Raw genomic sequence first — 26,280 nt, 5'->3', positions numbered from 1 at the left:
TTTCAAAACTGCAAAATGTTTATCATGGATTTTTTCAAAAATGGATGTTTGTGCTAATGGGTCTCTTTATTAAAAAAAAAATTAAAAAAAGTCCAAAAGAAATGCATACCAAACAAGCCATTGGGAAATACTGTAGGAAGGGCCAGCATTTTTAGTAGACTGGCCACACAGATATCCCATCAGAGCAATAGGGCACTCTAGAGAGCACCCCAGTGAATTTCATTTAAAAAGTTCCAGGTAACATTTCACCATAATATCTTTATATGGCGCGCCCTTCAAAATCCACCCAAAACTTACTGGACCCAAATTGTACACCATTCCAATAGCCCATATGCCTGCAGGTGTCCACCTATATGTAGGTACAGTGAGATTAGGATGAGGTTTGGAAGGCTCACATATTTCACCATAAGTTTAGTAGTTAGAGTGGAGTATGCATCTCAGTCCCCATCTCTATAGTTCACTACACTGCCCACCAGGTTAATCCAGGAACCTGCTTGCTGCTCTATTAGGACTATCCATAACATTGACACTATCATAAAGGCAAGTATGCACTGTTTCATTCACATCCGAGGGGGTGGGGGGAGGAGGTCAATGATAACTGGGAGAGTTTGGGAGGCATGCTTACATCCCTCCAGTGGTCATCTGGTCAGTATGGGCACCTTTTTGGCACTTATTTGTTGTTAAAACAGGTCTAGCCCCAAACATCCAAATTGTACCCTGGATGTATTCTAAAATGTTCAATTATTGCAGAAAAACATCCAAATCATAAGCCTACCCTAGGCCTGCACAAACCACACCTCTAACTAGCCCCCTTGAGATTTAGATGAACTGTAGGCAAACAGCATAGAAATCTGTCTAGAAAATTGAGCCCCTTAGTCAATTAGCACTAATATTCATTGGCTGACTGGTTGGGTTCATCGGGCAGCTAGACCCGCCTCAATGGCAAATCTGTCTCTGGCTGCTATAACTTAACCAGCCACCAGTGGTCTCAAACTTGTGACCTGGGGGCCACATGCGGCCCCGCCAGGTACTATTTTGAGGCCCTCAGTACAGTGTGATTATGTTTAACATAATCACAAAAGTAAAATAAAACAGTTTCTTGATCATATGTCTCTTTAGCTATAAATTACAATATTATTATTAAGACTTACCCAAAAGGAAAGATTTATAAACTATAAACAGTTTTACCTCATGCAAAATTGTCATTTCTTTAATAAGACATTAACTATTTTTTCTGAGGCCCTCCAAGTACCTACAAATCCAAAATGTGGCCCTGCAAAGGGTTTGAGTTTGAGACCACTGAGCCAGACGATGAATATCAGCTTAAGTGGCTATGTCAAAAGCAGCCAAAAAATCCTGGAAGTTCAATGCCGGTTGCAAGGTACGGCCCAGGAATTAATTTCTGGGTTTGCTGCTGACTGTGGGAGTTAAAAAGCAAAGGAGACACTCATGTCTGCACAAGGAACGGTAGAATCCAATAGACAAGAGCAGAAAGGGGGGGCTTCAAACTTTAATAGCAATCAGTAGTGCAGTACAACTAAATAAATAAGTCAATTAATCAATCAGTCATAAAAACATCTGGCAAAGTCGGCTAAAACACCTGTATCATGAGTCCCTGATAAAAACAAACCAATTATGAAATTCAATTTGGTAAGGATAAAGATATAGAAGGAACAGGAAGTGCGTTGAACCTTCTAGGTCAGCCTTCTCAACATCAGCCCATTTTATTTATTTTATAAAAGCAACATAGGGTGACTGTAGCTTTACAAAATAAGCGTCTTGGATTATCCTCAATAGTATGCAAATGCTCTCACACAAATTTACACCTGTTCCAAGGTAATAAAAAGATATTCGTACCATCTGGTTGGACAGTTATAGATGATTGATATATACAGAGATTTAAAAACTTTTGAAAACATTTTTATACAAGCCTTTTTAGGTGGGTAAGGAATAATGATTAACAGGGTGCAGCAGATGCAGGATGGGGATTTGTAGTGTTTCAGGTTTCAGGTTTTGATGTCATTGGTTTGATTTTATATTATGGATTGTATTTTGTGGTATTGATTTATGTATGTACTCTTAGATTTTAGGCAGGCTATAAGTTTTTTAAATGAATGAATAAATGTGCACATTGCAGCTCTGCCTCACTCTACCCAAACTACACCGCCAGCAATACGCTTTAGTTCATCTACATTTATGGTTGTATGTACCTGTGCAATATTTATAATAGCTGTTTTCTACAAGCAAAACATTCTTTACATAACCCTACACGCTGTTTTCAGCCTTTTTTTTATCCCATGCATTCTGTATTCTATTTTCCTTATCACAGTATTCTGTCTAAAGTATCCAAGAGTCTAGCAAAATCACATTTCTATTTAATATACTGATTTAAGACAAATTTATATAAATCACAAATCTGAACACTACCTTTCAATGTAATATCCAATACACACACAAGAGTTTAGATTAACCTGACATTAAACAGAAACATAACACATTAAAACTGTTAAGGGTTGATATTTAAAGTGATTTAAATTGCCAGAAGAGGCTCCTGGATGTTTAAATTGGCTTGTTTGGGGCTATCTGGGGATATGCAGCAGCACTTAACCAGATAGGGTCAATGAATATCCCCTCTAACTGCCTATGCTGAAACCTGCCAAGTTGTGGCTGGAATGGAGGCAGAGTTTGGGTGGTATAGAAACCTAATTGGTTAGTGGCTGGTTAGATCAGTCCACTAACCAGCTAAAGAACCACATAAAATTAAGACAGTAAAATGGTCTGAACTGTCTGAATATTGGCCAGTGCCTAGTTAGCTTCTGGGTCTGTGGTCAAACTTGAACTTTCAGTGCTGGGAGTCATGCTTACCCTGGCATTGAATATCCAGGTTTAATTCAGCCCATAGCTGAAAGTGGTTTGCAGTCACTTACTGTTGCAGGCTGAATATCAACTCCATTAGTTTTATCTTCAATCAAAACCTAATCAGCCAAATGTTTCCCTAAATAAGTGCTCTTTCAATTGCCTTTGGAATAAATTAAAATCACTTTCAGAATAAACCTCCTCAGGTAAATCATTCCAGAACAGTGGATCCACTATTGACAGGTCTATGGCCCATATCTTAAGACAATTTTGCAAACCATAGGGATATAACCACAACTAAATAGGCCAACTGTGGCCATAAAGATTGCCCTAGAAAATACCATTGAAATAACTTTTTCAAATAATCTGGAGCATTCAAACTATCACAAAGTGTCTTCTAGATCAGTGGTTCTTAAAAACTGTCCTGGGGGCTCCCAGTCAGTTGCGTTTTCAAGATATCCCTGATGAAAATACATACTGTATACCCAGGAAGCTATTCACTGCAATATTTCATGTTCATAATATACAGTATACTTTTATTATAATTTGTTAAATCAAAATATTCAACTACACATAATAACTTATAAACCTCATTCATACAAACATCACAAACTATCATATATAAGAACCCTCCCCCTCAGTTCATTCACCCCAAAGTCCAAAATACTAATGATACAATTCTTCTCCTTGCCAGTTGCTACAATGTCTCATCTTAAGCAGAAAATATCTGGACTCAAATGTATCAGTTTCACTTCAAACGATCCTTGTTTTTTCATGGTGTATTATACTGTCTGAGTTTCCTCATCAAGTGGGGCTGGACTGTTTGTTAGCATGATGAAAGCTCAGACAGTATAATACACCATGAAAAAACAAGGATCGTTTGAAGTAAAATTGTGATACATTTGAGCCCAAATATTTTCTGGTTAAGACGAGACATTGCAGCAACTGGCAAGGAGAAGAATTGTATCATTGGTATTTTGGACTTTGGGGTCAATGAACTAAGGGGGAGGATTCTTATATATGATAGTTTGTGATGTTTGAATGAGATTTATAGGTTATTATGCATATCTACTACCTACTTTATAGGCAAATTTCTCTCATGCATATTCATTAGGGATATCTTGAAAACCCAACTGGCTAGGGGTCCCCCCAGGACTACTATTCTAGATTAACAGAGCTTAAATATATCTTTGAGCCACATGAAACTATGTAAATACAGTAAAACCTTTGGATTTCAAGTAACTTGGATTGCAAGTGTTTTGCAAGACAAGCAAAACATTTGATTAAATTTTAACTTGATATACAAGCAATGTCTTGCAATACGAGTACATACAGTATACACACATCACCACAACTGAGCCAATGGTTCTTCTCTGCAAGTGTAGTGACTGTTCTAAACAAGCAAAGTCTTGCAATATGAGTACATACTGTATACACGCATCACATCATCACAACTGAGCCGATGGTTCTCTCTCTGATGCTGCAGGAGTGTAGTGACTGTTCTAAGTGAACGAGGTCTTGCAATATAAGTACATACAGTATTTTGTATTAAAGTTTATGGGTTGTGGAATGAATCATCTTGAGTTTCCATTATTTCCTATGTGGAAATTCGCTTTGATATACGAGTGCTTTGGATTACAAGCATGCTTCTGGAATGAATTATGCTCACAAACCAAGGTTTGACTGTACTCTAAAATAGGTGTAACCTAATAATACTTAGTAAATGAAAGCAAACAAAGATCTGCATAATCCATCCAGCCTGCCCAATAAGGCAGCCAGAGCCACACCTGCTACTCTGTATAGGTTATACTCCTTCACTATAGCACCAATCACATCTAAAGCAGCTGACAATTTGTTACCATGCCTATCACATGTAGGCAGTTCTATATGATGCTGCAATATCACAACATAAGAACATAAGCATTGGCATATTGGGTCAGACCAATGGTCCAGTATCTTGTTTCCAACAGTGGCCAATCCAGGTCACAAGTACCTGGCAAGATCCCAAAAGAGTTAAAACAGAATTTATGCTGCTTATACCAGGAATAAGCAGTTGTTTTTCCAAGTCCACCTTAATAATGGCTTATGGGCTTTTCTTGTAGGAACTTCTCCAAACCTTTTTAAACTCTGCTAATCTAATTGCTTTACCTTTTCTCTGGCAACAAATTCTAGAATTTAATTACACACTGAGTGAAGAAATATTTTCTTGGATTTGTTTTATATTTGCTACTTAATAGTTTCAGTGCATGCCCTCCCCTCACCCCCCAGTCCTTGTTTCTTTGTAAATAGTAAACAAATGAAGTAGAGGTAGGTTATAGGGATAGGAGTAGAGGTAGGTTAAAGAAATAGTCAGGGACCACTGCTCAGGCAATAGGCCTGATGGGCCGCCGCGGGAGCGGATCGCTGGGCGAGATGGACCTCTGGTCTGATTCAGCGGAAGCAACTTCTTATGTTCTTATGTTGTGACAAATCTACTGCAGTCCCAAGGTTTTTCACAGGGAAATATAATAAAGTATACAAACCCCAGTGCAGAAGGGCTGACCAGGTCAGAACAATAACATAGCTGACTACCCTGTGACCTGTGAACAAGAAATGGAGATACAACAGGAAAGCTTTGACTTACCTAAAGCAGTCCCAAAGCCAAGCAAGAAGAATCTGCCTTTCTATTATCCAGCTCACAAACAGTTTCCCCCTCAGAGAAATGGCACAAGCTGAGGAGGGAATGCCCTTCCCCCACAGAATCCAAGGGAGTGTGGTTCTTTCCCTCAGCTTAAAGTCAGGCTCTTCAGAGAGCAAGGGAGAGGAGGACAAGGATTTGCAGGAACAGCAGGATGGGAGCAGAGGCAGGAAGTCCAGAATGGGGCTGAGCTTGCCTTAGACCTGCAGGGCAGCTTAATAGCACTGACTGGGAAATGAAGGAAGAGCAGGCTGATAACTTACCTTCAGAATTCTTCCCTCAAGAGCCTTAGTTGAAAGCTGGCCAGAGGAAATGGAAGTAGCTGAGTCAACTGTGAGTCTGTAAAAAAGTGTGTGTGTGTGGGGGGGGGGTTTCTTGCTGGGGGGGGTTTCCCTTTCTTTAGGAAACTGACTGCATGCACTATCAGAGGAATGTAATCCTGAACTGCAGTGTTTCCACATAATAGTTTGCTAGGCTCTAAGAAAAGGGATAGTATTTTTCTCTGAATGAAACTGTGATTAACTGAGCCAAAACTCTGGACTGTAGTTTCAGCCTGGTGAATTCTAAGGCTCTCTGGTTTCAGGACTCCATGAAAGAGCCCAGCTGGCAACTGATTGCCATAGCAACTGTTTAATGCAATTAGCCTGCATGCCTCTTAGAAACGGAGATAAAGACTCTGAGTGTAAACCTGTTCAGTTTCTTTTGGGTTAAAGTCCAGCCTAGCTGGAGAGTGATTTCACTGCTGGAAAAAGCATAGACTGTCTCTTAAGTACTGGTATGAATATCTCTCCTGTAGTTTTGACTTGAAGAGCTATTTATTTCAACTGTTTCACCACTGAGCATTATTAAAAGCTAAAGGACTGTATTTTGTTCTGACATCAGGAGTAAGACTGTAAGACTCTGGTACAGAGGACTGTATATGATTTATCTAGCAAACCCAGAGCTGATAATTGAGTTCAAGTGAATTGAATGAACTTTTTCCTTTTTTGTATTGTTTGCATGATACCAGGGAAACCTGGGTTGCACTATGATCCTGTGGCCAGAGGCCGAATAAAGCTTATGTTTTGTATCAAGGCCATTATGAAGGTTCATAGACTAAATCGCGCGAGACAACGGTGCGCCGACAATTGAGCGCAGACAACTGAGCGCAAGGTTGATGGTGTGCCGAAGAAAAGCACTATTTTAAAGGGTTCCGACGGGAGGTGTTGGTGGGGAACCCCCCTACTTTACTTAACAGACATCACGCTGGCATTGTGGGGGATTTGGGGGGTTGTAACCCCCCTCATTATACTTGAAACCAAACTTTTTGCCTGTTTTTTAGGGAAAAAGTTCAGTTTTAAGTATAATGGGGGGGTTACAACCCTCCAAACCCCCCACAACGCCAGCGCGAAGTCTGTTAAGTAAAGTTCCCCCCCACCCCCCGTCGGAGCCCTTTAAAATAGTGCTTTTCTTTGGCGCGCCATCAACCTTGCGCTCAGTTGTCGGCGCGCCATTGTCTCGCGCGATTTAGTCCCGTCACCATTCTGACAACAGTGTGTTCTTTAAAGTCCTTGGAAATAAGCTAGGTTAGGCATTTGCCTAGTGGCGGCCAACTTGAAAGGATACCCTAATTCTAAAGGGACCACATCAGAAGCAAGCAACGTGTCACTACTTGGCTGCTCGGGGTGTTCATATAGAGCATGGGTGTGACAATGCCTACCCTTACATTCCACATCACTCAGTATTTTATAGACCTCTATCATAGCCATCTCTTTTCATGCAGAAGAACCCCAGCCTTTATAGGCTTTCCTCATAGGGAGGTTGTCTGATCCCCTTTATCTTGTTTGTTGCCCATCTCTGTACCTTTTCTGATTCTGCTATATTTTTATAGACACAGGCCATGAATCTATGAAGTTCACCTAAGGTTAGGTGCCAATATCGGAGTCTACTTTAATTGAGCCTAATTAATGCTGATATTGGCACTCATCACCTCACAATTGGCCTAAGTTGGACTTAATTGAAATTTAGGCACCTAATTTGAAAACTGTGATTTCTAAAAAAAAGTAGGCACCTACACTAAAAGTGGATGTGTTTAGAGGCAGATCATAATAGGTGTGTTTCTGAGTTAGGTGCCTCTCTGAAGCTGTTTGTGAATCAGGTGCCATTAGGCTCTGATGTTGGTGCCTAATTTTAGGCATAGAAAACCCTGAAATAAATTGAGGATGCCTAAATGTGTAGATATTAGGCAACACTGAGCATGATTCTATAATGGTCACCTAAGTTTTATAGAATTAGTGCTGATATCAGCGCCTAACTTTGGGCAGACTTTATAAAATCAGGGTCACAATAACCAAAATTATACACAGTATTTGAAGTGCGGTTGCACCATGGAATAATATAAATGCATTATAATAATCTCAATTTGGTTCTCCATTCGTTTCTTAATTCATAGTAAGAGGATTTCAACATTTCATCAATGACAATACCTAAATCCTGAGCAGTGACTCCTAATGTGGAACCTCATATCATGTGGCTACAGTTTGGGTTCCTTTTCCTTACATAAATCACTTTGTACACATTAAAATGTCATCTGCCATTTGGATGCCCAGTCTCCAAGTCTCGTAAGGTCCTCTTGCAATTTTTAACAATCCTCTTGTAATTTAACAATTTTTGTCTAGAGCAGGGGTGTCAAAGTCCCTCCTCGAGAGCCGCAATCCAGTAAGGTTTTCAGGATTTCCCTAATGAATATGCATGATATCTGTTTGCATGCACTGCTTTCATTGTATGCTAATAGATCTCATGTATATTCATTGGGGAAATCCTGAAAACCTGACTAGATTGCGGCCCTCAAGGAGGGACTTTGATACCCCTGGTCTAGAGCAAATTTAATCATCTCACTCATTATTCCTGTTTCCAAATCATCTATAAATATGTTAACAAGCAGTGTTCTCAGCACTCAGACATCTGGAAAATCCCAATACACTCATATTAATCCTTTTCCATCCAGAATATTGAACCCTACTCTCTCTTTTCTATCTTGTAATCAATTCTTAATCCACAATAGAATTCTGTAATCAGTTCTTAATCCACAATAGAATGCTGACTCCTATCCCATGAGTTTTTCCCTTCAATTTTTTAAAAATTATATTTTAACCAAATACATAATACTAAAATTCACCCTCCCCACTTCACAGGATATGACCTTCCAGCTGAGACCCAATTAGATGCACACAGTTATGATTGACAAAAAAAATCCATTGGAGCCCACACTTTTGTAAACTACACTTTTGTAAACTGTTGAACTCTTTGCATCTTAAGTGCAGCAACTTCCTCATACATCCTAACCAGATAAATATTCCACCAAGTATTCATTGTGGTGGAATATTTCCACTTTAAAAGGATTAGTTAAATAGCTACCCCCATAAGCATATCAAACAGTTTTGCTCTATCCTTGTTCAAAAGATGAGAAAGATCAACTGAATGCAGAACAACAATTTTATAATTAAGTTCAACATGAATAGTTAACACACTTGCAACCCTCTCCCAAACTGGACCCCAAAATTGCCTTAAACTGAGGCAAGCAAAAAAAATATGATAAAAGGTTCCTACAGATGACTGGCAGGTCAGCACAAACTTGATCCTTTCTCAGATAATTTTGACACCTTTAAAATGAGTTCATAATGCCTTGACTTTCTAATTTCCTCAAGAGTCATTCATGAGGTACTTTGTCAAATGCCTTCTGAAAATCCAAATATACAATATCAGCCAGCTCACCTGTCTACATGTTTATTCACCTCTTCAAAGAAATTGGCAAGGCAAGATTTTGCTTGCTTAAATCCATGTTGGCTTTGTCCCATTAATTCTTGCCTATTTGGTAGAGACTATTATAAAGAACAAATTACTTAACATACAAATGTTAAGTAATTTGTCTGTACCATTTTGCACGGTACCAACTTCAGGCTCACTGGAACCCATTTTAAAAACTGGCATTACATCAGCCACCTTCCAATTTTCTGGAATTATGTCTGTTTTAAAAAATAAATTGCATAAAATTGATAATAGTTTTGCAAGTTCTTTTTTCCTCTATTTTTGGTTCTTTCAGTACTCTGGAATGTACGAGGGCTCTTCAAAAAAAGTTTCTGTACTTTCATTTATCCCAGGACAAGCAGGCAGGTATTCTCACTAGAACATAAGAACATAACATAAGAACATAAGCATTGCCTCCGCCGGGTCAGACCAGGGGTCCATCGCGCCCGGCAGTCCGCTCCCGCGGCGGCCCTCCAGGTCCATGACCTGAAAATGTTCCCTACCTAACCTAAAAAGTCCATATCCTATTTGCTCAATGTCCTGTGAGGTAAACCTCTATCTGTACCCCGTTATTCCCTTCACTTCCAGGAAGTCATCCAGTCCCTTTTTGAACCCCAGAATTGTACTCTGGCTTATCACCTCTCCGGGAAGCGCGTTCCAGGTGTCTACCACCCGTTGAGTGAAGAAGAACTTTCTTGCATTTGTTTTGAATCTGTCTCCTCTCAGCTTTTCTGAGTGACCTCTTGTTTTAGTTGCCCCTGCTAGTTTAAAGAATCTGTCCCTCTCCACCTTCTCTATGCCTTTCATGATTTTATAAGTCTGTATCATGTCCCCTCTCAGTCTCCGCTTTTCCAGTGGGTGATGTCATCAGACAGAGCCCCGGTACGGACGTCTCACAAGCACGTGTTGCTTGTAGAAACTTAAAAGTTTCTAGATGCCCGCACCGCGCATGCGCCGGTGCCTTCCCGCCCGGAGATCCGGGCGTGTCTCCTCAGTTCTTTTCTTTCCGCGGAGCTGAGAAGTTCAACTTCATCATGCGCTAGCTGAATTCAGTTAAATTTGCCTTCCTTGTCCGCGTTTTCGCTTTCTTTTAATTACAGTTAACAGTACATTTCTTTTTCAGTAAAAAAAAAAAAAAAAAAAGAAGATTATTTCCTCCGGCGGGTCGAACGGGCCGGCCACGTGGCTCAGGCCCACAGGCTTCGACCTCGCGGCGGAGATTTTCCGGCCTATGTCCCGGCCAATCACCGGGTTTAAAAAGTGCAGCAAGTGCCAACGCGCGATTTCACTCACGGACCCTCACCGGCGCTGTTTGCAGTGTTTGGGTCCTGACCACATTCCGAAATCGTGCAGGCCTTGCTCTACCCTTACGGCACACTCATTCAAACGGCGTTGCCTATTGTGGGAATCGATGTTCAAGATGGACGCAGCTAAGGATCCTTCAGCCTCCACTTCATCTGATACCTCCCCGGTTCGGGCGAAACCGGTATCGACCCTCCTGCATCGAGTGTGGTGAAACCGGCATCGTTCATCCCGACAACATCCACGAGCTCGACGTCGGTGCCTGCCCCGGTCTCCTCGGTTCAGGTACCTCTTCCTTCCACAGTACCACCAGTGGTCATCAAAGTGCCGAAAGCTACTAAGCAGAAGCACTCGACCTCGAAGGAGCGCGATGACCGTGCAGGAGGACCCCCTTTCGGTGCGGATCCCTCCTTATCGGCTTCGCTACGGTCCATGCTGGAAGCTCAATTCGTTGAGCTCATGCAGACCATCGGACCCGGGCTCATCGCTGCCATACAGGGTGACCTCCCGGTACCGGTCCAAAGGGGCGGTCTGCCCCCTCCCCCTCCTCCACACCGTTCGACCTCGAAAACCGACGAGGACGAACGGGGGAGGGCGGCGATGCCCATGCGGCAAGCCTCGCTTACCGATATGCCGCCATTAGAGCCCATTACGCCTCCGCGCCAACATGGGACCAGACCTCCGATCGATACTCAAAGCCCTGGGCATAGTCAGGAAGAGTTCTTCCGTACTCCTTACCAGACTTGGGTAGCATCGCAAGAACCCGCATCGCAACCCCAGTTGCGATCCACCGCTTCCAGCCCTATCCACCACTTGGGGGCCTTGGGAGACCATGCGATGCACAGACGATCCCGATCCCCGTCCCGCCACCGAGACGGGCACCGATCAAGACACTCATCCTGGCACTCTTCACGCCATTCGGAGGTGTCACCGCAGAAAAAACTGCAACGTATGGGATACTCCTCATCAGAGGTGTCCCCTCCGGAGGGACCGGAGTACGAGGAGACACCCGTACCCGATTCTCCTTGCCACTCCCCGATGTCCATGGATCCGGAGGCCTCTTCCTCCTCCAGCCCGTCCCACAGACCGACGCTGGCGGATCAATTGTCTTTCTCATCATTCCTCCGACAAATGGCGGATGATCTGGATGTGACCCTTGACACGGGCTCCCGATACTCCAAAGAGTATCTGGACACCATGCATTTACCTAACCCTCCAACGGAGTCGCTTCGGCTCCCCCTGCATAAATTGCTGGATCAGACCTTCATGCAGTGTTTCGAAACACCGTACTCCATACCGGCGATTCCCAGCAAACTCGATGCTCGATACCGCATCGTGCACCATAAAGGGTTTGAGGGCCCTCAACTCTCCCACCAATCCCTACTGGTCGAGTCCTCTCTTAAACGCTCTCATCCCTCTCAGGTCTACGCCTCTGTACCGCCGGGCCGAGAGGGGAGAACGATGGACAAATTTGGTAGAAAATTCTATCAAAACTCCATGATGGCGTCACGGGTGCTGAACTACAATTTCTTTTTCTCTTCCTATCTGGAGTTCTTCTTGCCGGTGCTCCGCAAGTTCACTCCGTTCATAGACACCCAAGCTCGATTCGAGTTCGAGGAAGTGGTAGCTCCCTCTCCCAATTACGCCTCCAGCTGATGCAATCCTCCTTCGATGCATTCGAACTCTCGGCACGTGCTGCCGCAAGCGCGGTAGCCATGCGTCGCCTGGCATGGCTCCGTACAATCGATATGGATCCCAACCTCCAGGACAGACTCGCCAACGTACCATGTGCGGGAGCTGACCTGTTCGATGAGTCTATCGAAACTGTTACCAAGAAGCTGTCGGATCACGAAAAATCCTTTCAATCCATCCTGCGGCCCAAACCCAAACCTCAACAGTCTCGACCTTCCAGGCCACCCCTGATTTACCAGCGGCGTTACATGCCCAGACAAACGCCTGCTGCGAGACAACCTGTGAAGAGACAACCTCCCCAGAAGTCTCAGCAAAAACCTCAGCCACCGGCTGCACCTAAGGCTCCCCAGCCCTTTTGACTCCCCTCCTGGGAGCATAACCGACACCGTTCTGCACCCCTCAGCCTCTCCCATAGGGGGCCGCCTCCATATTTTTTACCATCGATGGGAGGCCATAACCACGGACCTATGGGTCCTTACCATCATAAGAGAAGGATACTCTCTTCACTTCCATCGGGTCCCCCCGGACCATCCTCCAAGAGAGTATCCTTCAAGCTCGACACAGACCGCCCTTCTTCTTCAGGAAGTCCAAACCTTACTTCAGCTTCGGGCTGTCGAGCCGGTCCCGTCAGACCAATTGAACCGAGGGTTTTACTCCCGGTACTTCCTCGTCCCGAAGAAAACGGGCGACCTGCGACCCATTTTAGACCTTCGGGCCCTCAACAAGTTTCTGGTCAAAGAGAAGTTTCGCATGTTGACTTTGGCTTCTCTATACCCCCTCCTCGAGCAGAACGACTGGTTATGCTCCCTGGATCTCAAGGAGGCCTACACTCACATCCCCATTCACCCGGCCTCCCGAAAGTTCCTCAGATTTCGGGTGGGAAATCTGCACCTACAGTATCGAGTGCTACCATTCGGCCTCTCTTCGTCCCCCAGAGTCTTCACAAAGTGCCTGGTGGTAGTGGCCGCGGCACTCCGAGACAGGGGTCTACAGGTGTTCCCATACCTCGACGACTGGCTCATCAAGGCCCCGTCAGCCCCAGAGGTCACTTCGGCGGTCTTGGCTACAACCTACTTCCTCCAGAATTTGGGCTTCGAGATCAACTTTTCCAAGTCTCATCTACAACCCACCCAGTCCCTCCCCTTCATCGGAGCGGTCCTGGACACCACTCGACTCCGAGCATTCCTGCCTCTGCAACGCATGGAGTCTCTTCTTCATCTCTGCCAGTCGGTGTCTACTCGCCAAACCCTACCGGCGAGACAACTGATGGTGCTCCTGGGCCATATGGCCTCCACAGTACATGTGACACCCTTTGCCAGACTCCATCTCAGGATCCCCCAGGGAACCCTGGCATCACAGTGGAATCAGACGTCCGATCCACTAACCAAACACATCTTAGTCACACCTGCTCTTCGGCAGTCTCTACTTTGGTGGATGACCTCTTCGAATCTATCCAGAGGTTTGCTGTTGCACTCTCCCCTCCATCAGAAAGTTCTCACAACCGATTCGTCGAACTATGCATGGGGGGCCCACCTGGATGGTCTCCGCACCCAAGGATTCTGGACCAGTGCGGAAAGACTACATCAAATCAATCTACTGGAGCTCAGAGCCATCTTCAATGCGCTCCAAGCTTTCCAACACCTACTTCACGACATGGTGATCCTCATTCGCACAGACAATCAGGCCGCCATGTATTATATCAACAAGCAAGGAGGCACGGGCTCGGCCCTCCTTTGCCAGGAAGCTCTACGAGTCTGGGACTGGGCGGTGCGCCACAACGCCTTCCTCAGAGCTGTCTACATTCAGGGGGAGAACAACGTCTTAGCAGACAAACTAAGTCGTCTGCTACAACCGCACGAATGGACTCTCCATTCCAGCCCCCTTCACCAAATCTTCACACAGTGGGGGACGCCTCAGATAGACCTCTTTGCGGCTCCCCACAACTCCAAACTGCCTCAGTTTTGCTCCAGGATCTACACTCCTCATCACCTCGAGTCAGATGCTTTTCTACTGAACTGGGGGAAACGATTTCTATATGCGTTCCCACCATTCCCGCTGATCCAGAAGACTCTGGTCAAGCTGAAACTCGAACAGGCCACCATGATTCTAATAGCTCCCCGGTGGCCCAGACAACCTTGGTTCTCCCTCCTACTTCAACTCAGCAGCAGGGAACCAGTACCACTTCCAGTGTTTCCTTCACTACTTACTCAACATCAAGGATCACTGCTTCATCCCAACCTGCAGTCTCTCCACCTGACAGCTTGGTTCCTCTCAACGTAACCCCTCACCAATTCTCACAAGAAGTGAGGGAGGTCTTGGAAGCTTCCAGGAAGCCCGCCACTCGACAATGCTACTCCCAGAAATGGACTAGATTCTCCTCATGGTGTGTTTCTAAATCAAAGGAACCTCAGCGAGCTTCCTTATCCTCCGTGCTGGACTATCTCCTACACCTATCTCAATCTGGGCTCAAGTCTACATCCATACGAGTCCACCTGAGCGCTATTGCGGCGTTCCACCAGCCCCTACAAGGGAAACCCCTCTCGGCCCATCCGGTGGTCGCCAGATTTATGAAAGGACTCTTCCATGTTAACCCTCCTCTCAAACCACCCCCAGTAGTTTGGGACCTCAATGTAGTCCTTTCCCGTCTCATGAAGCCCCCGTTTGAACCACTCAACAGGGCCCCTCTTAAGTATCTCACCTGGAAAGTGCTTTTTCTTGTAGCCCTTACGTCCGCTCACAGAGTCAGCGAACTCCAGGCATTGATGGCGGATCCACCATTCACAGTATTCCATCATGACAAGGTGGTCCTCCGCACTCACCTGAAATTCCTGCCTAAGGTGGTCTCCGAATTTCATCTCAACCAATCCATTGTACTTCCAGTATTCTTCCCTAAGCCCCATTCTCACCACGGAGAATCGGCCCTTCACACTCTAGACTGTAAACGTGCTTTGGCTTTCTACCTGGATCGCACCAAGCCACACAGAACCACTCCTCAACTTTTTGTCTCCTTCGATCCTAATAAGTTGGGAAGACCCGTATCAAAGCGCACCATCTCCAATTGGATGGCGGCTTGTATCTCTTTCTGCTATGCCCAGGCTGGATTATCACTTCCTTGTAAGGTCACAGCCCATAAGGTCAGAGCAATGGCAGCCTCAGTAGCATTCCTCAGATCAACACCAATCGAGGAAATTTGTAAGGCTGCCACCTGGTCCTCGGTTCACACATTCACCTCACATTATTGTCTGGATACTCTCTCCAGACGGGATGGACAGTTTGGCCAAACAGTATTGAAAAATTTATTCTCTTAAGTCGCCAACTCCCCCTCCATCCCACTGAGGTTAGCTTGGAGGTCACCCACTAGTGAGAATACCTGCCTGCTTGTCCTGGGATAAAGCAATGTTACTTACCGTAACAGTTGTTATCCAGGGACAGCAGGCAGCTATTCTCACGTCCCACCCACCTCCCCTGGGTTGGCTTCTCAGGCTAGCTACCTGAACTGAGGAGACACGCCCGGATCTCCGGGCGGGAAGGCACCGGCGCATGCGCGGTGCGGGCATCTAGAAACTTTTAAGTTTCTACAAGCAACACGTGCTTGTGAGACGTCCGTACCGGGGCTCTGTCTGATGACATCACCCACTAGTGAGAATAGCTGCCTGCTGTCCCTGGATAACAACTGTTACGGTAAGTAACATTGCTATTTCCACAGGAAATGGCTGGGGTGGTAAGAAAGCATATTAGTAGGATACTGGGGAAAATGTATTGCAAAACAAGGTGATTATGTGGAAAAGTAATCTGATTTGCTTTTGAGATATTTAATAAATAATGTTATAAAAAATAAAAGTACATAAACATTTTGAAGATCCCTCATATATACAGTAGTGTGGCCCAGGTGCTTTGCTACTCTTTAGTTTATTAAATTGCCCAATTATGTCGTCAGGATTTGTTTCAGCTCTTCCAACTCATCATCATTAAAAACCATTTCTGGCACAGATATTTCCCCCACACCTTTTTCATGTGAAGAGGAGAGGTCTGACCAGATCCTCTAACAAAGCTTCAGTGAAACAGGGTATATCCCTGTCTCATCCTTTGGCATTTTAAGAAGTTAAGACTAGTGTTTTACAATTTTAATAAGTAATAAATGTTTTGAAAGAGTTTAAACATGATTATTGCACAATGCATGTATGGAAGATAGTTTTGAGTTGCACACAGAATACATTTTCATATATATTATTGGTACATGACTGAGTTCTCTCATTTAGGCCCTCTTTTACTAAGCTGCGGTAGAGGTATCTATCATGGCCCAGGGTGCTAAATGCTTTGATGCTCATAGAAATTCTATGAGTATTGGAGATTTAGCATTCCAGGCTGTGGTAGAAACCTCTACCTTGGCTTAGAAAAAAAAAAAGGGGGGGAGTGTTATTTAATGTGAGTGGAGTTATTTTATGTCCTATGTTGTGAGCATATTTTATTGAGTTCTTTTTTTCTCTCCATCGTTTTGATATTTAGGAGAGTTTATCTGATTAATTTGAATTTGAGAACTTTAGTATACAAGACTATTGAGTGTATTTTTATTGGTGATTATTTCTAATACATTTAAAGCCATGATCCCATAATAGGGTAGGGTAGTATATTTGATATACCTCCTTTCTGTGGGGAAAATCAAAGCAGTTTACATATATTTTATATGCAGGTATTTTTTTTTTCTATCCCTAGTGGGCTCACAATCTAAGGAGCTGTAGTGGGAATTGAACCCAGCTCCTCAGGTTCTCAGCCCACTGCATTAGCCATGAGGTTACAGGGAAATCAAACCCAGTTTCTCAGGTTCCTAACCTACCACACTAACCATTAGGCTAATCCAATACCGTACTGTATCCAAAAACAAAGAGGCTGGTGCTGCTTTATAAACTAAGTAATTTATTGAGAAATTATCTTTTAAGGATAAGAGCCCACTTTGTCAAAAGTATAAAAAAATATATAGTTCAGGATTTAGGTAGAGTATATACTTAGTCATGTTTTTGTCTCTTCCAGTCTTTGTTTGGACGTAATGGAACAGAAAGTGATTTGTTCCAGATGTTTGATTCCACCTTCAAAGACCTTTTGTTCAAAGACACCACCCAGTGCCTGCTTGAGATACCTGAAGGAACTACCATGAAAACCTACCTTGGACAACAGTACTATGATTCTGTGGCTGGCCTGTCAAAGTGCTCATCAACCTCTGGTAAGCCTCATAGACAAACCACATCCCTTTCGTTGCTTAAAGTGTGTGTGCTAAGCAATTACATGTGTAATCTAATATAATAAAATGATAGGCCGCGCATGCGCACTAAAAAAATTGTGTTCCCTGATCCCGTCGCGGAAACACGAGTGCGCATGCGCGGGTTTTACGTCACCTGCTCTCCATCTCGCGCCACCAACGATCTCTGTTCCTCACTGCCAAAACCACCACCTCCTCCTTCTCGACGGCTCACCCGCTTCACCCGCTTTTAAAAATAAAGAGAAAAGCACTACACTGCGCTAACACTGGCTTTGCTGTCTTCTGTCCACTGCGGCCCGCCCTCTCTGACTACTTCCTGTTTCCACTAGGGTTGGCCGCAGTGGATAGAAGACGCCGAAGCCAGCGGCTGTAGCCGCCAATCTCCGTTCCTCCGGGGAGGGGGGGGTCTGGGAGGAGAGGGTTCGCGGCCACTCAGCACCCCCACCGAGGAGCCCTGCAACTTTCCGCTGCCCAGGACACGAGTCATTTGCCGCCCCCCCTCTTCCCTTACCGCGGGCCCGACTGGCGATTTAAGCAGCATGTCAGCAGTCTTCACATGCTGATTCGGGCCTTTCTACTGCCCTGATTTGCTCCGGACGTGCCAGAGTAAATCAGGCCAGTAGAAGGACCCGAAGCAGCGTGTGAAGAGTGCTGTCACGCTGCTTAAATCACCAGTCGGGCCCGTGGTAAGGGAAGGGAAGGGGGGGCGGCAAAGGACTCGGACCCGCATTTGTAGTCGCGACTGTGGGAAGAGAAAGGGGGTAGAGGAAACGCTACAAGAAGAAAGACACAGGGGAAGGTGCACAGGGAACTGGTGTGGGGGGAGGGAAATGGAGGGGGAAGGAATGCTGCTTTGGACAGACAGAGGGAGGAAGGGAGACAGAAAGAAAAGAAGAAAGACAGGGGCAGGGAGATATACAGAAAGACAAACAGACAAAGGGGGCCAGGAACAGAGACAGACAGAAAGAAAGACAGCGGGAGTCGCATCAGGAGTGGTGCGGGATGCCGCAGAGGGAACTTTACCAATGGGTGCAACTGGGCGGCTGTTGGGAGCCTCTGATCAGAGGCAGAGCAAGGTAAGTGTATCATAGGGATAAGAAGGAGGAGGGGGGAGAAAAAGGAAGGGATGCCTACTGCTGGACAGGGGGAGAAGGAAATAGGTGCTGATGGACAGGGGGGGCTGAAGAAAAAGGAACAGAGGCCTAATGTTGGACAGGGGGTGAAGGAAGGTGCTGCTGGACAGGAGGGAGGTAAAACAAAGGGAGAAGGGCTGCTGCTGCATAAGGAGAGTTGTGATGGGGTGGTGGTGGACACAGGGGAGGTAAAAGGAAGGGAGAATGGACAGAGGGAGCAGGCAAGGGGTGGTGATGGACAGCCAAGGAAAAAGAAAGACAGAAAGAAAGAAAGCGGCTAAGGAGAGAAAGAGAAAGAAATAGAGAGACACACACACATATATTCTAGTACCCGTTAATGTACAGAAAGCGGCCAAGGGGAGAGAGAGAGAAAGAAAGAATGAAAGACAGACATACATATATTCTAGCACCCATTAATGTAACGGGCTTAAAGACTAGTTGATAATATTACATGTGTAATTGATAATATTGTATAACCTTATGGGCTCATAATCAAAACAAAAATACATCTAAAAACCCATACAAGTTGGCACTTGGATGACCTAAAAGACAGGTGTGATAAAGAAAGGAATCACGAGTAGATCAGAGAAAGTTATAATGTCGCTTTATAGAGCAATGGTCAGACCACACTTGGAATGCTGTGTCCAACATTGGTCTCCCAACCTAAAGAAGGATATAACACTGCTGGAGAGGGTGCAGAGACAAGCTAATAGAAGGTATGGAGAACTTGGAATAAGAGGAATGACTTAAGAGACTGGGATTGTTCTCCCTTGAGAAGAGGAGACTGCGAGGGGATATGATCGAGACTTTCAAAATACTGAAAGGAATCGACAAAATAGAGCAAGAAAAAAGTTATTTACAATGTCCAATGTGACACAGACAAAAGGAGATGGACTGAAGCTGAGGGGGGACAAGTCCAGGACAAATATCAGGAAGTTCTGCTTCACGCAGCGAGTGGTGGACACCTGGAATGCCCTCCCTGAGGAGGTTATTGCGGAATGGACTATTCTAGGATTTAAAAGCAAACTAGATGCACATCTCCTTACGAGAGGCATAGAGGGATATGGGTGACTAAAAATACACCAGATGTACACCTGGCTGGGCCACCGTGTGTGCAGATCGCCGGACTCAATGGACCGAAGGTCTGATCCGGAGATGGCAGTTCTTATGTTCTTATGTCGATAATCGAAACGGGTTTTTAGACGTATCCAGAGACTTTTTAGGCCTCTGAATCCCGCTGTTCGCCCAGAGCTGAAAGGGCCATTTTTGAAGGACAGGTGAGGGTAGAAGGTGGGTCAACCTACACTTAGTCAATAATCGAAAATTGTACTTGCTGCCTGGTGGATCTTATACGTTGTGACTTAGATAATGTAAAACCAGGTCTAAGGGTCAGATTCTGTATAGGACACCCTGTCTCAGAAGCTGCCTAAGCAGCTTTTGAGATTCACACATGGGCATCCTATATAGAATCGCCTAACACCACGATTCTCTAACCAGCATCTATGTCATAAGTGCCAGTTAGAGAATCGGGTTGCCGCTGAGCTGATCGCGGCAAGGTAATCTCCCTGCCGTGATCAGTTTAGCGGCCGTAGCAGGGACCCCCCCCCCCATGAATACTAACAGCAGGAGGGATGCCCACTCCCTCCTGTTGCCACCCCAAAGACATCCCCCGGCAGGAGGGATGTCCAGTCCCTCCTGCCAGAAACCCCCTCCCCCCAAGATCGGCAGGAAAAATGCCTAGTCCCTCTTGCCAGAACCCTCCACCCCCCCCAAGATCATTGGCAGGAGGGATGCCTAGTCCCTTCTGCCGGTATCCCCCCCTAAGATCAGCAGCAGCAGGAATGCCCAGTCCCTCCTGCCAGTACACCACCACCACCGAAGGGCATGCTTCCTGACCCCGGACCCTACAATACAGTAAGTTGGGTGGCTGGAAGGATGCTTTCTTTGGCCAGCAATCCCTCCTCCACTGAATGGCAGGTCTGCCCCTTCCCAGTGCATCATGGGATCCATAGGGAGTGGCCTAAGGGTTCTGGCCATTTGGAGTCTTAGGCCACTCCCAGTGCATCCCAGAATGCACTGAGAGAGAGGCCTAAGATTCCGGTTGGCCCAGGTACCTAAGGTCCCTTCTATAGGAAGGGCCTTAAGCGCCTGGGCCAGTCAGGGCCTTAGGCCCCTCCCCAGTGCATCCTACGATACTGGGAAGGGGCAGGCCATTCAGTGGAAGCATCCCTCTGAGGTCCGGGTGGGCTTGGGGAACTGGGCATCCCTCCTGCCGATGATCTTAGGGGTGGTGAGGGGTATCGGCAGGAGGGAATGGGCATCCCTCGTGCTGGTGGATGTCTCGGAAGGTGGCAGGAGGAATTGGGCCCTCCTCCTGCTGCGGACATTCAGTGATGGGGGGCCAGCTTCGGGGGTTCTGGCAGGAGGGACTAGGCATTCCATGTCTAAAAGGTCTTGTTCTGGGCATTTGGGACTTGGACAAATTTTGGTCGAAAATGCGGTATAAAGATAGACATAGTGGCGGTCTGAGCGATTAAACGCTTGGACGTAAAGGTTGACGATTTTCAAAAATCAAACATTTTGAATGTATTTTTCAAAAATGGATATTTTGCTGCTGTCGACTTTGAGCGACTAGTGCCTTACGTGCATATCGGACTTAGACATTTCTTTTTATTATGTCCTTCCACGTGTATAAATGCTTAGTATAACCCTGATATGCCCGTGTCCCATACATCCCCCTCTCCCCACCAGGAGTTGTGTGGTAAAAGACTTTCATATTAATAATAATAATAATAATAACTTTATTTTTATATACCGCAATACCACAAAACAGTTCAGAGCGGTTTACAGGAGAAGAGACTGTACATATACAGCGAAGATACAGAGAATTAGTTATCAAGTGTATGGTATAAACCAGTGGCAATTACAAAATGATCCAATAACAGTTACAAGGAGGTGCAGAAAGGGGAAGGAAAAACCGGGGAAGAAGAGGTAAAAAGATGAGAAGGGAGAGGAAGAGCAGGAAGGGAGGCGAGGTCGAGATTAGTAGTTTGGTTGGGAGGGCGGGAGTTAGAGGAATTTATCAAAGAGGTATGATTTGAGAGATTTCCTGAAGGATAGGTAAGTTGGGGCAAGAGAGATGAGGGTGGTCAAGCAGTCATTCCATTTGCCAGCTTGGAAAGAGAGGTTTTTGTCGAGGAATCTTTTGTAGATACATCCCTTTGGAGAGTGTTATAGAACACTGACTAAGGGCAGTGTCAGGCATAACTGCAAATTAGTGCCAATTATTATCAATTAACTCCAATTACAACACCAATTAATACCCAATTTAACATTTACATTACACACATAACTGGCAGTATTCTATTTCCTATGCATGTGCAATTTGATATGTTAAGTGCAAAAATGGATACACAACTTTATAGAATTAAAGGATAAGTGTGCAGGGGTTCAACATTTACCCCAACATGAAAAGAAAGTTGCAGAGGATATGAACAGCTGCAAAAAAAAGTATACCATACTAAGTTTCCAAGTTTATTCAATATTTGATATAACGACCATCGACAAGTATCTGGTCGGTTTACAATGCTAAACTTAGGATAACATTTTTTTTTAAAAGGGGGTCTGTATATAAATCTCTATATGCTTTATAGTATAGGAAATGTTTCAATAAACATTTTTTATTTTTAATTTCAATATACAGCCTTATGCTTTTAAATATGTGACGTGTTCAATACCAATCCAACTGCATGTGAGCCGCTGCTAGTTATTACTAGGAGCCATCATAACTCTTCCATGTCCCCTTAGCCCCTTATCACAGTGAATAATGCATATGACCAGGGCAATGAACTTATCTGCTTAGTTGCAGCACTACAGTGCCCCAGCCAAATTCCTTAGATCTTATGTGATTTTTCAGTTGCTTTGCAGGTGGGCAAGGCAGGGTGAAGCACCCTTTGTTGCTTGTGTGATGAATATACTGCTTTAAACCACATAAGTGTTAGATGAGACATAGACAAATTAAGGATAGAGGTTAAAATTACATCGAAGTTGATATAAAATGTAAAAGTAAGGTAAGAAGGGGAGGGGGATAAAGGCAAAGGAGGGGAAGTCGCTTCTTAAAAGTGGTTCTCTTTCCTCATTAATCTTAGAGGGAGAGGGATCCTATCTCCTGAAATAAGAAGGTTTTGAATTTGCTTTTAAATTTGTCAAGGGATTCTTCAAGACAGATGTCTGATGACAGAGCATTCCAGAGCGCAGAGGCTGGAGAAGGTGGAGAAGGTGGTATTGCGTGTATAAAAAAAGTCCCTTGATTGGGGGAACAGTCAACAAATTCTAGTTAGTGGATCTCAGGGCCCTTGGGTTGCGTAGGGGATGAGATATTTATCTAAGAGGGCTGGGGAGTGGGTGAGTTTATTTTTTAAGGCGAATAGGAGTATCTTGTGTGTGGTTCGATGTGATACTGGTAACCAGTAGGCTTCACAGAGTAGCAGAGTGATGTCATATTTTTTTGCCTTGTGAATGAGTTTAATGGCGGTGTTTTGGATCAGTTGTAGTTGACGGATTTCTTTTTGAGTTATGCCATGATATAATGAGTTGCAGTAATCAATGTGTGAGATGATCAGGGAGTGAATTAGAATGTGTATGGAAGAAGGCTCAAGAACCGGTGTTATCAAATGAATTAGTCTGAGTTTGTAGAAGCATTTTTGAGTCAGTGAGCGGATTTGGTCGGGGTAGTTGAGGTCTTTGTCTAGGATGATTCCTTGGAGTTTGATTTTGGGTTTGATTTGGATGGGACAGGATTCAATAAAAAATGGTCCATTTAAAGTTTTTGTTATTAGCTGGGAATAGTATGCCTCAAGATTTGGCTATGTTAAAGGATAGTCTATTGATTCGGAGTGTGATAAATCAGCTGCTAATAAACGATTTGTCCCTAAGAAAAAGGATAGGAATATCTTGCCCTTATGCAGAAGAGCTGACCAGATCAGCAAGTTAAAACCTGATATCGCTGACTACCACCAGAGCAGCCAGGGGGAATCAGTACCTGACATGCAGGAAGATTTTGTTCAGCCTAGAGCTTTTGCCAAACCAGCTAAAGGGTTAAATCCCAGAGTGCACTCTGCTCCTGTAAGGCAGAGACAGAGAAACACTGTCCCTGAGAAACACACACAGCTGAGGAGAGAGAGCAGTCCCATTCTCCAATCAAGGTTGAGGGGGGTGAGGCTATGAGCTCTGTAAAGAGCAGAGAGTGAGAGAACAGGGGGAGAAGCAGGCAGGGCAACAGCCATGCAAGCAGCAAAAATAGCAAATGTCACACCCATCTTCAAGAAAGGTTCAAGGGGAGACCCAGGAAACTACAGGCCGGTGAGCTTGACCTCGGTCCCAGGAAAGATGATGGAAGCACTGATTAAAGACAGCGTCTGGGAACACATCGAAAACACTGGGCCGCTAAAGCCGAGCCAGCATGGCTTCTGCAAGGGCAGGTCATGCCTCACTAACTTATTATACTTCTTTGAGGGGGTAAACAGCCAGGTGGATAAAGGGGAATCAATAGACATCATTTACCTTGACTTCCAAAAAGCCTTTGACAAGGTACCACATGAAAGACTGCTAAGGAAGCTATGGAACCACGGGGTGCAAGGAGAGGTCCACCGATGGATCAAAAACTGGCTAGCGGACAGGAAACAGAGGGTTGGAATAAAGGGCCATTACTCAGACTGGCAATGGGTCACGAGCGGAGTTCCGCAGGGGTCGGTGCTGGGACCGCTCCTGTTCAATATATTTATTAACGACCTGGAGGCAGGAACCAAATGCGAGGTTATTAAATTTGCGGATGACACCAAACTATACAGCAGGGTTGAAAACAAGGAGGACTGCATAAATCTCCAAAAAGATCTGACAGCGCTGGAAGAATGGGCCAAAAAGTGGCAAATGAGCTTCAACATAGGGAAATGCAAGGTCATGCATGTAGGGAAAAAGAACCCGATGTTCACTTACAAAATGGGGGGATCACCGCTAGGGGTGAGTAACCTTGAAAGAGACCTGGGAGTGATGGTAGACACATCATTGAAGGCGTCGGCGCAGTGCGCCACAGCCTTAAGGAAGGCAAACGGAATGTTGGGTATCATTAAGAAGGGTATCACGACCAGGACAAAGGAAGTCATCCTGCCACTGTATCGTGCAATGGTGCGCCCGCACCTGGAGTACTGTGTTCTGGTCGCCGTACCTCAAGAAGGACATGGCAGTACTTGAGAGAGTCCAGAGAAGAGCAACTAAGCTAATAAAGGGTATGGAAGACCTCTCATATACTGACAAGACTGAAGAAGCTGGAGCTTTTCTCCCTGGAAAAGCGGAGGCTTAGAGGAGACATGATAGAAACCTTCAAGATCATGAAGGGCATAGAAAGAGTAGACAGGGACAGATTTTTCAAATTATGGGGAACCACAAGTACAAGGGGACACTCAGAGAAATTGAAAGGGGAAAGGTTTAGAACAAACGCCAGGAAGTTTTTTTTCACCCAGAGGGTGGTGGATACATGGAACGCGCTACCGGAGGATGTGATAAGCAGAAGCACGCTACAGGGATTCAAAGAAGGTTTGGAAAGGTACCTGGAGGACAAAGGGATTGAGGGGTACAGATAGGAGTAGAGGTAGGTAATAGGGATAGGATTAGAGGATTAGTGGCAGTTACAAAATTAGTCAGGGACACTGTTCAGGCAATTAGGCCTGAGGGGCCGCCGCAGGAGCGGACCGCTGGGCAGGATGGACCTCTGGTCTGACTCAGCGGAGGCAACTTCTTATGTTCTTATGTAACCTGAGCCCTTATCCCAGCCAGACAGCAGCAGCAGCAATGGAGACTGAGAGATGGAAAAAAGCCCTTCCTTTCCAGTGGAGCCGCAGCTTGAACCCATGGAGTTTGTGAATACTCCAGTCAGGGCAACAGAGCCAGGAACTTATGCTGAGGCCATAAAAGTGAGTTGTGAGGATTTTGAAGCTGCCAGTGTTTGTGCTAATGTGGATTTTGAAGTTTGTGTTTGAAAACTGCTACTGGGGAAAATTGCCTGCTATGAGAGGGATTCAGTTAACATAAGAACATAAGCAATGCCTCTGCTGGGTCAGACCTGAGGTCCATCATGCCCAGCAGTCTGCTCACGCGGCGGCCCAACAGGTCCAGGACCTGTGCAGAAAGCCTCTATTTATACCCCTCTATCCTCTTTTCCAGCAGGAAACCGTCCAATCCTTTCTTAAATCCCAGTACCGTACTCTGCCCTATTACATTCTCCGGAAGCGCATTCCAGGTGTCCACCACACGTTGGGTAAAGAAGAACTTCCTAGCATTTGTTTTGAATCTGTCCCCTTTCAACTTTTCCAGATGCCCTCTTGTTCTTTTATTTTTTGAAAGTGTGAAGAATCTGTCCCTCTCTACTCTCTCTATGCCCTTCATGATCTTATAAGTCTCTATCATATCCCCTCTAAGTCTCCTCTTCTCCAGGGAAAAGAGACCCAGTTTCTCCAATCTCTCAGCATATGGAAGGTTTTCCATCCCTTTTATCAGACGTGTCGCTCTCCTCTGAACCCTCTCGA

At 45.1% G+C, this 26,280-nt stretch overlaps 1 protein-coding gene across 1 annotated transcript in view; it reads left to right on the top strand.

The window, feature by feature from the left end:
• TF (transferrin) overlaps positions 1 to 26,280 on the top strand; it is a 587,202-nt gene that overhangs the window by 524,552 nt on the left and 36,370 nt on the right. The window contains exon 16 of the mRNA XM_033958374.1: positions 17,342 to 17,531. Coding sequence (XP_033814265.1) covers positions 17,342 to 17,531 — 190 coding nt within the window. The remainder of the gene's footprint in view (positions 1 to 17,341; positions 17,532 to 26,280) is intronic.

Source organism: Geotrypetes seraphini, chromosome 9 (assembly GCF_902459505.1).
Source record: "Geotrypetes seraphini chromosome 9, aGeoSer1.1, whole genome shotgun sequence".
Lineage (NCBI taxonomy): Eukaryota > Metazoa > Chordata > Amphibia > Gymnophiona > Dermophiidae > Geotrypetes > Geotrypetes seraphini.
The sequence above is the reverse complement of the archived record's forward strand: the minus strand, read 5'-3'. Positions and strand labels throughout refer to the sequence as shown.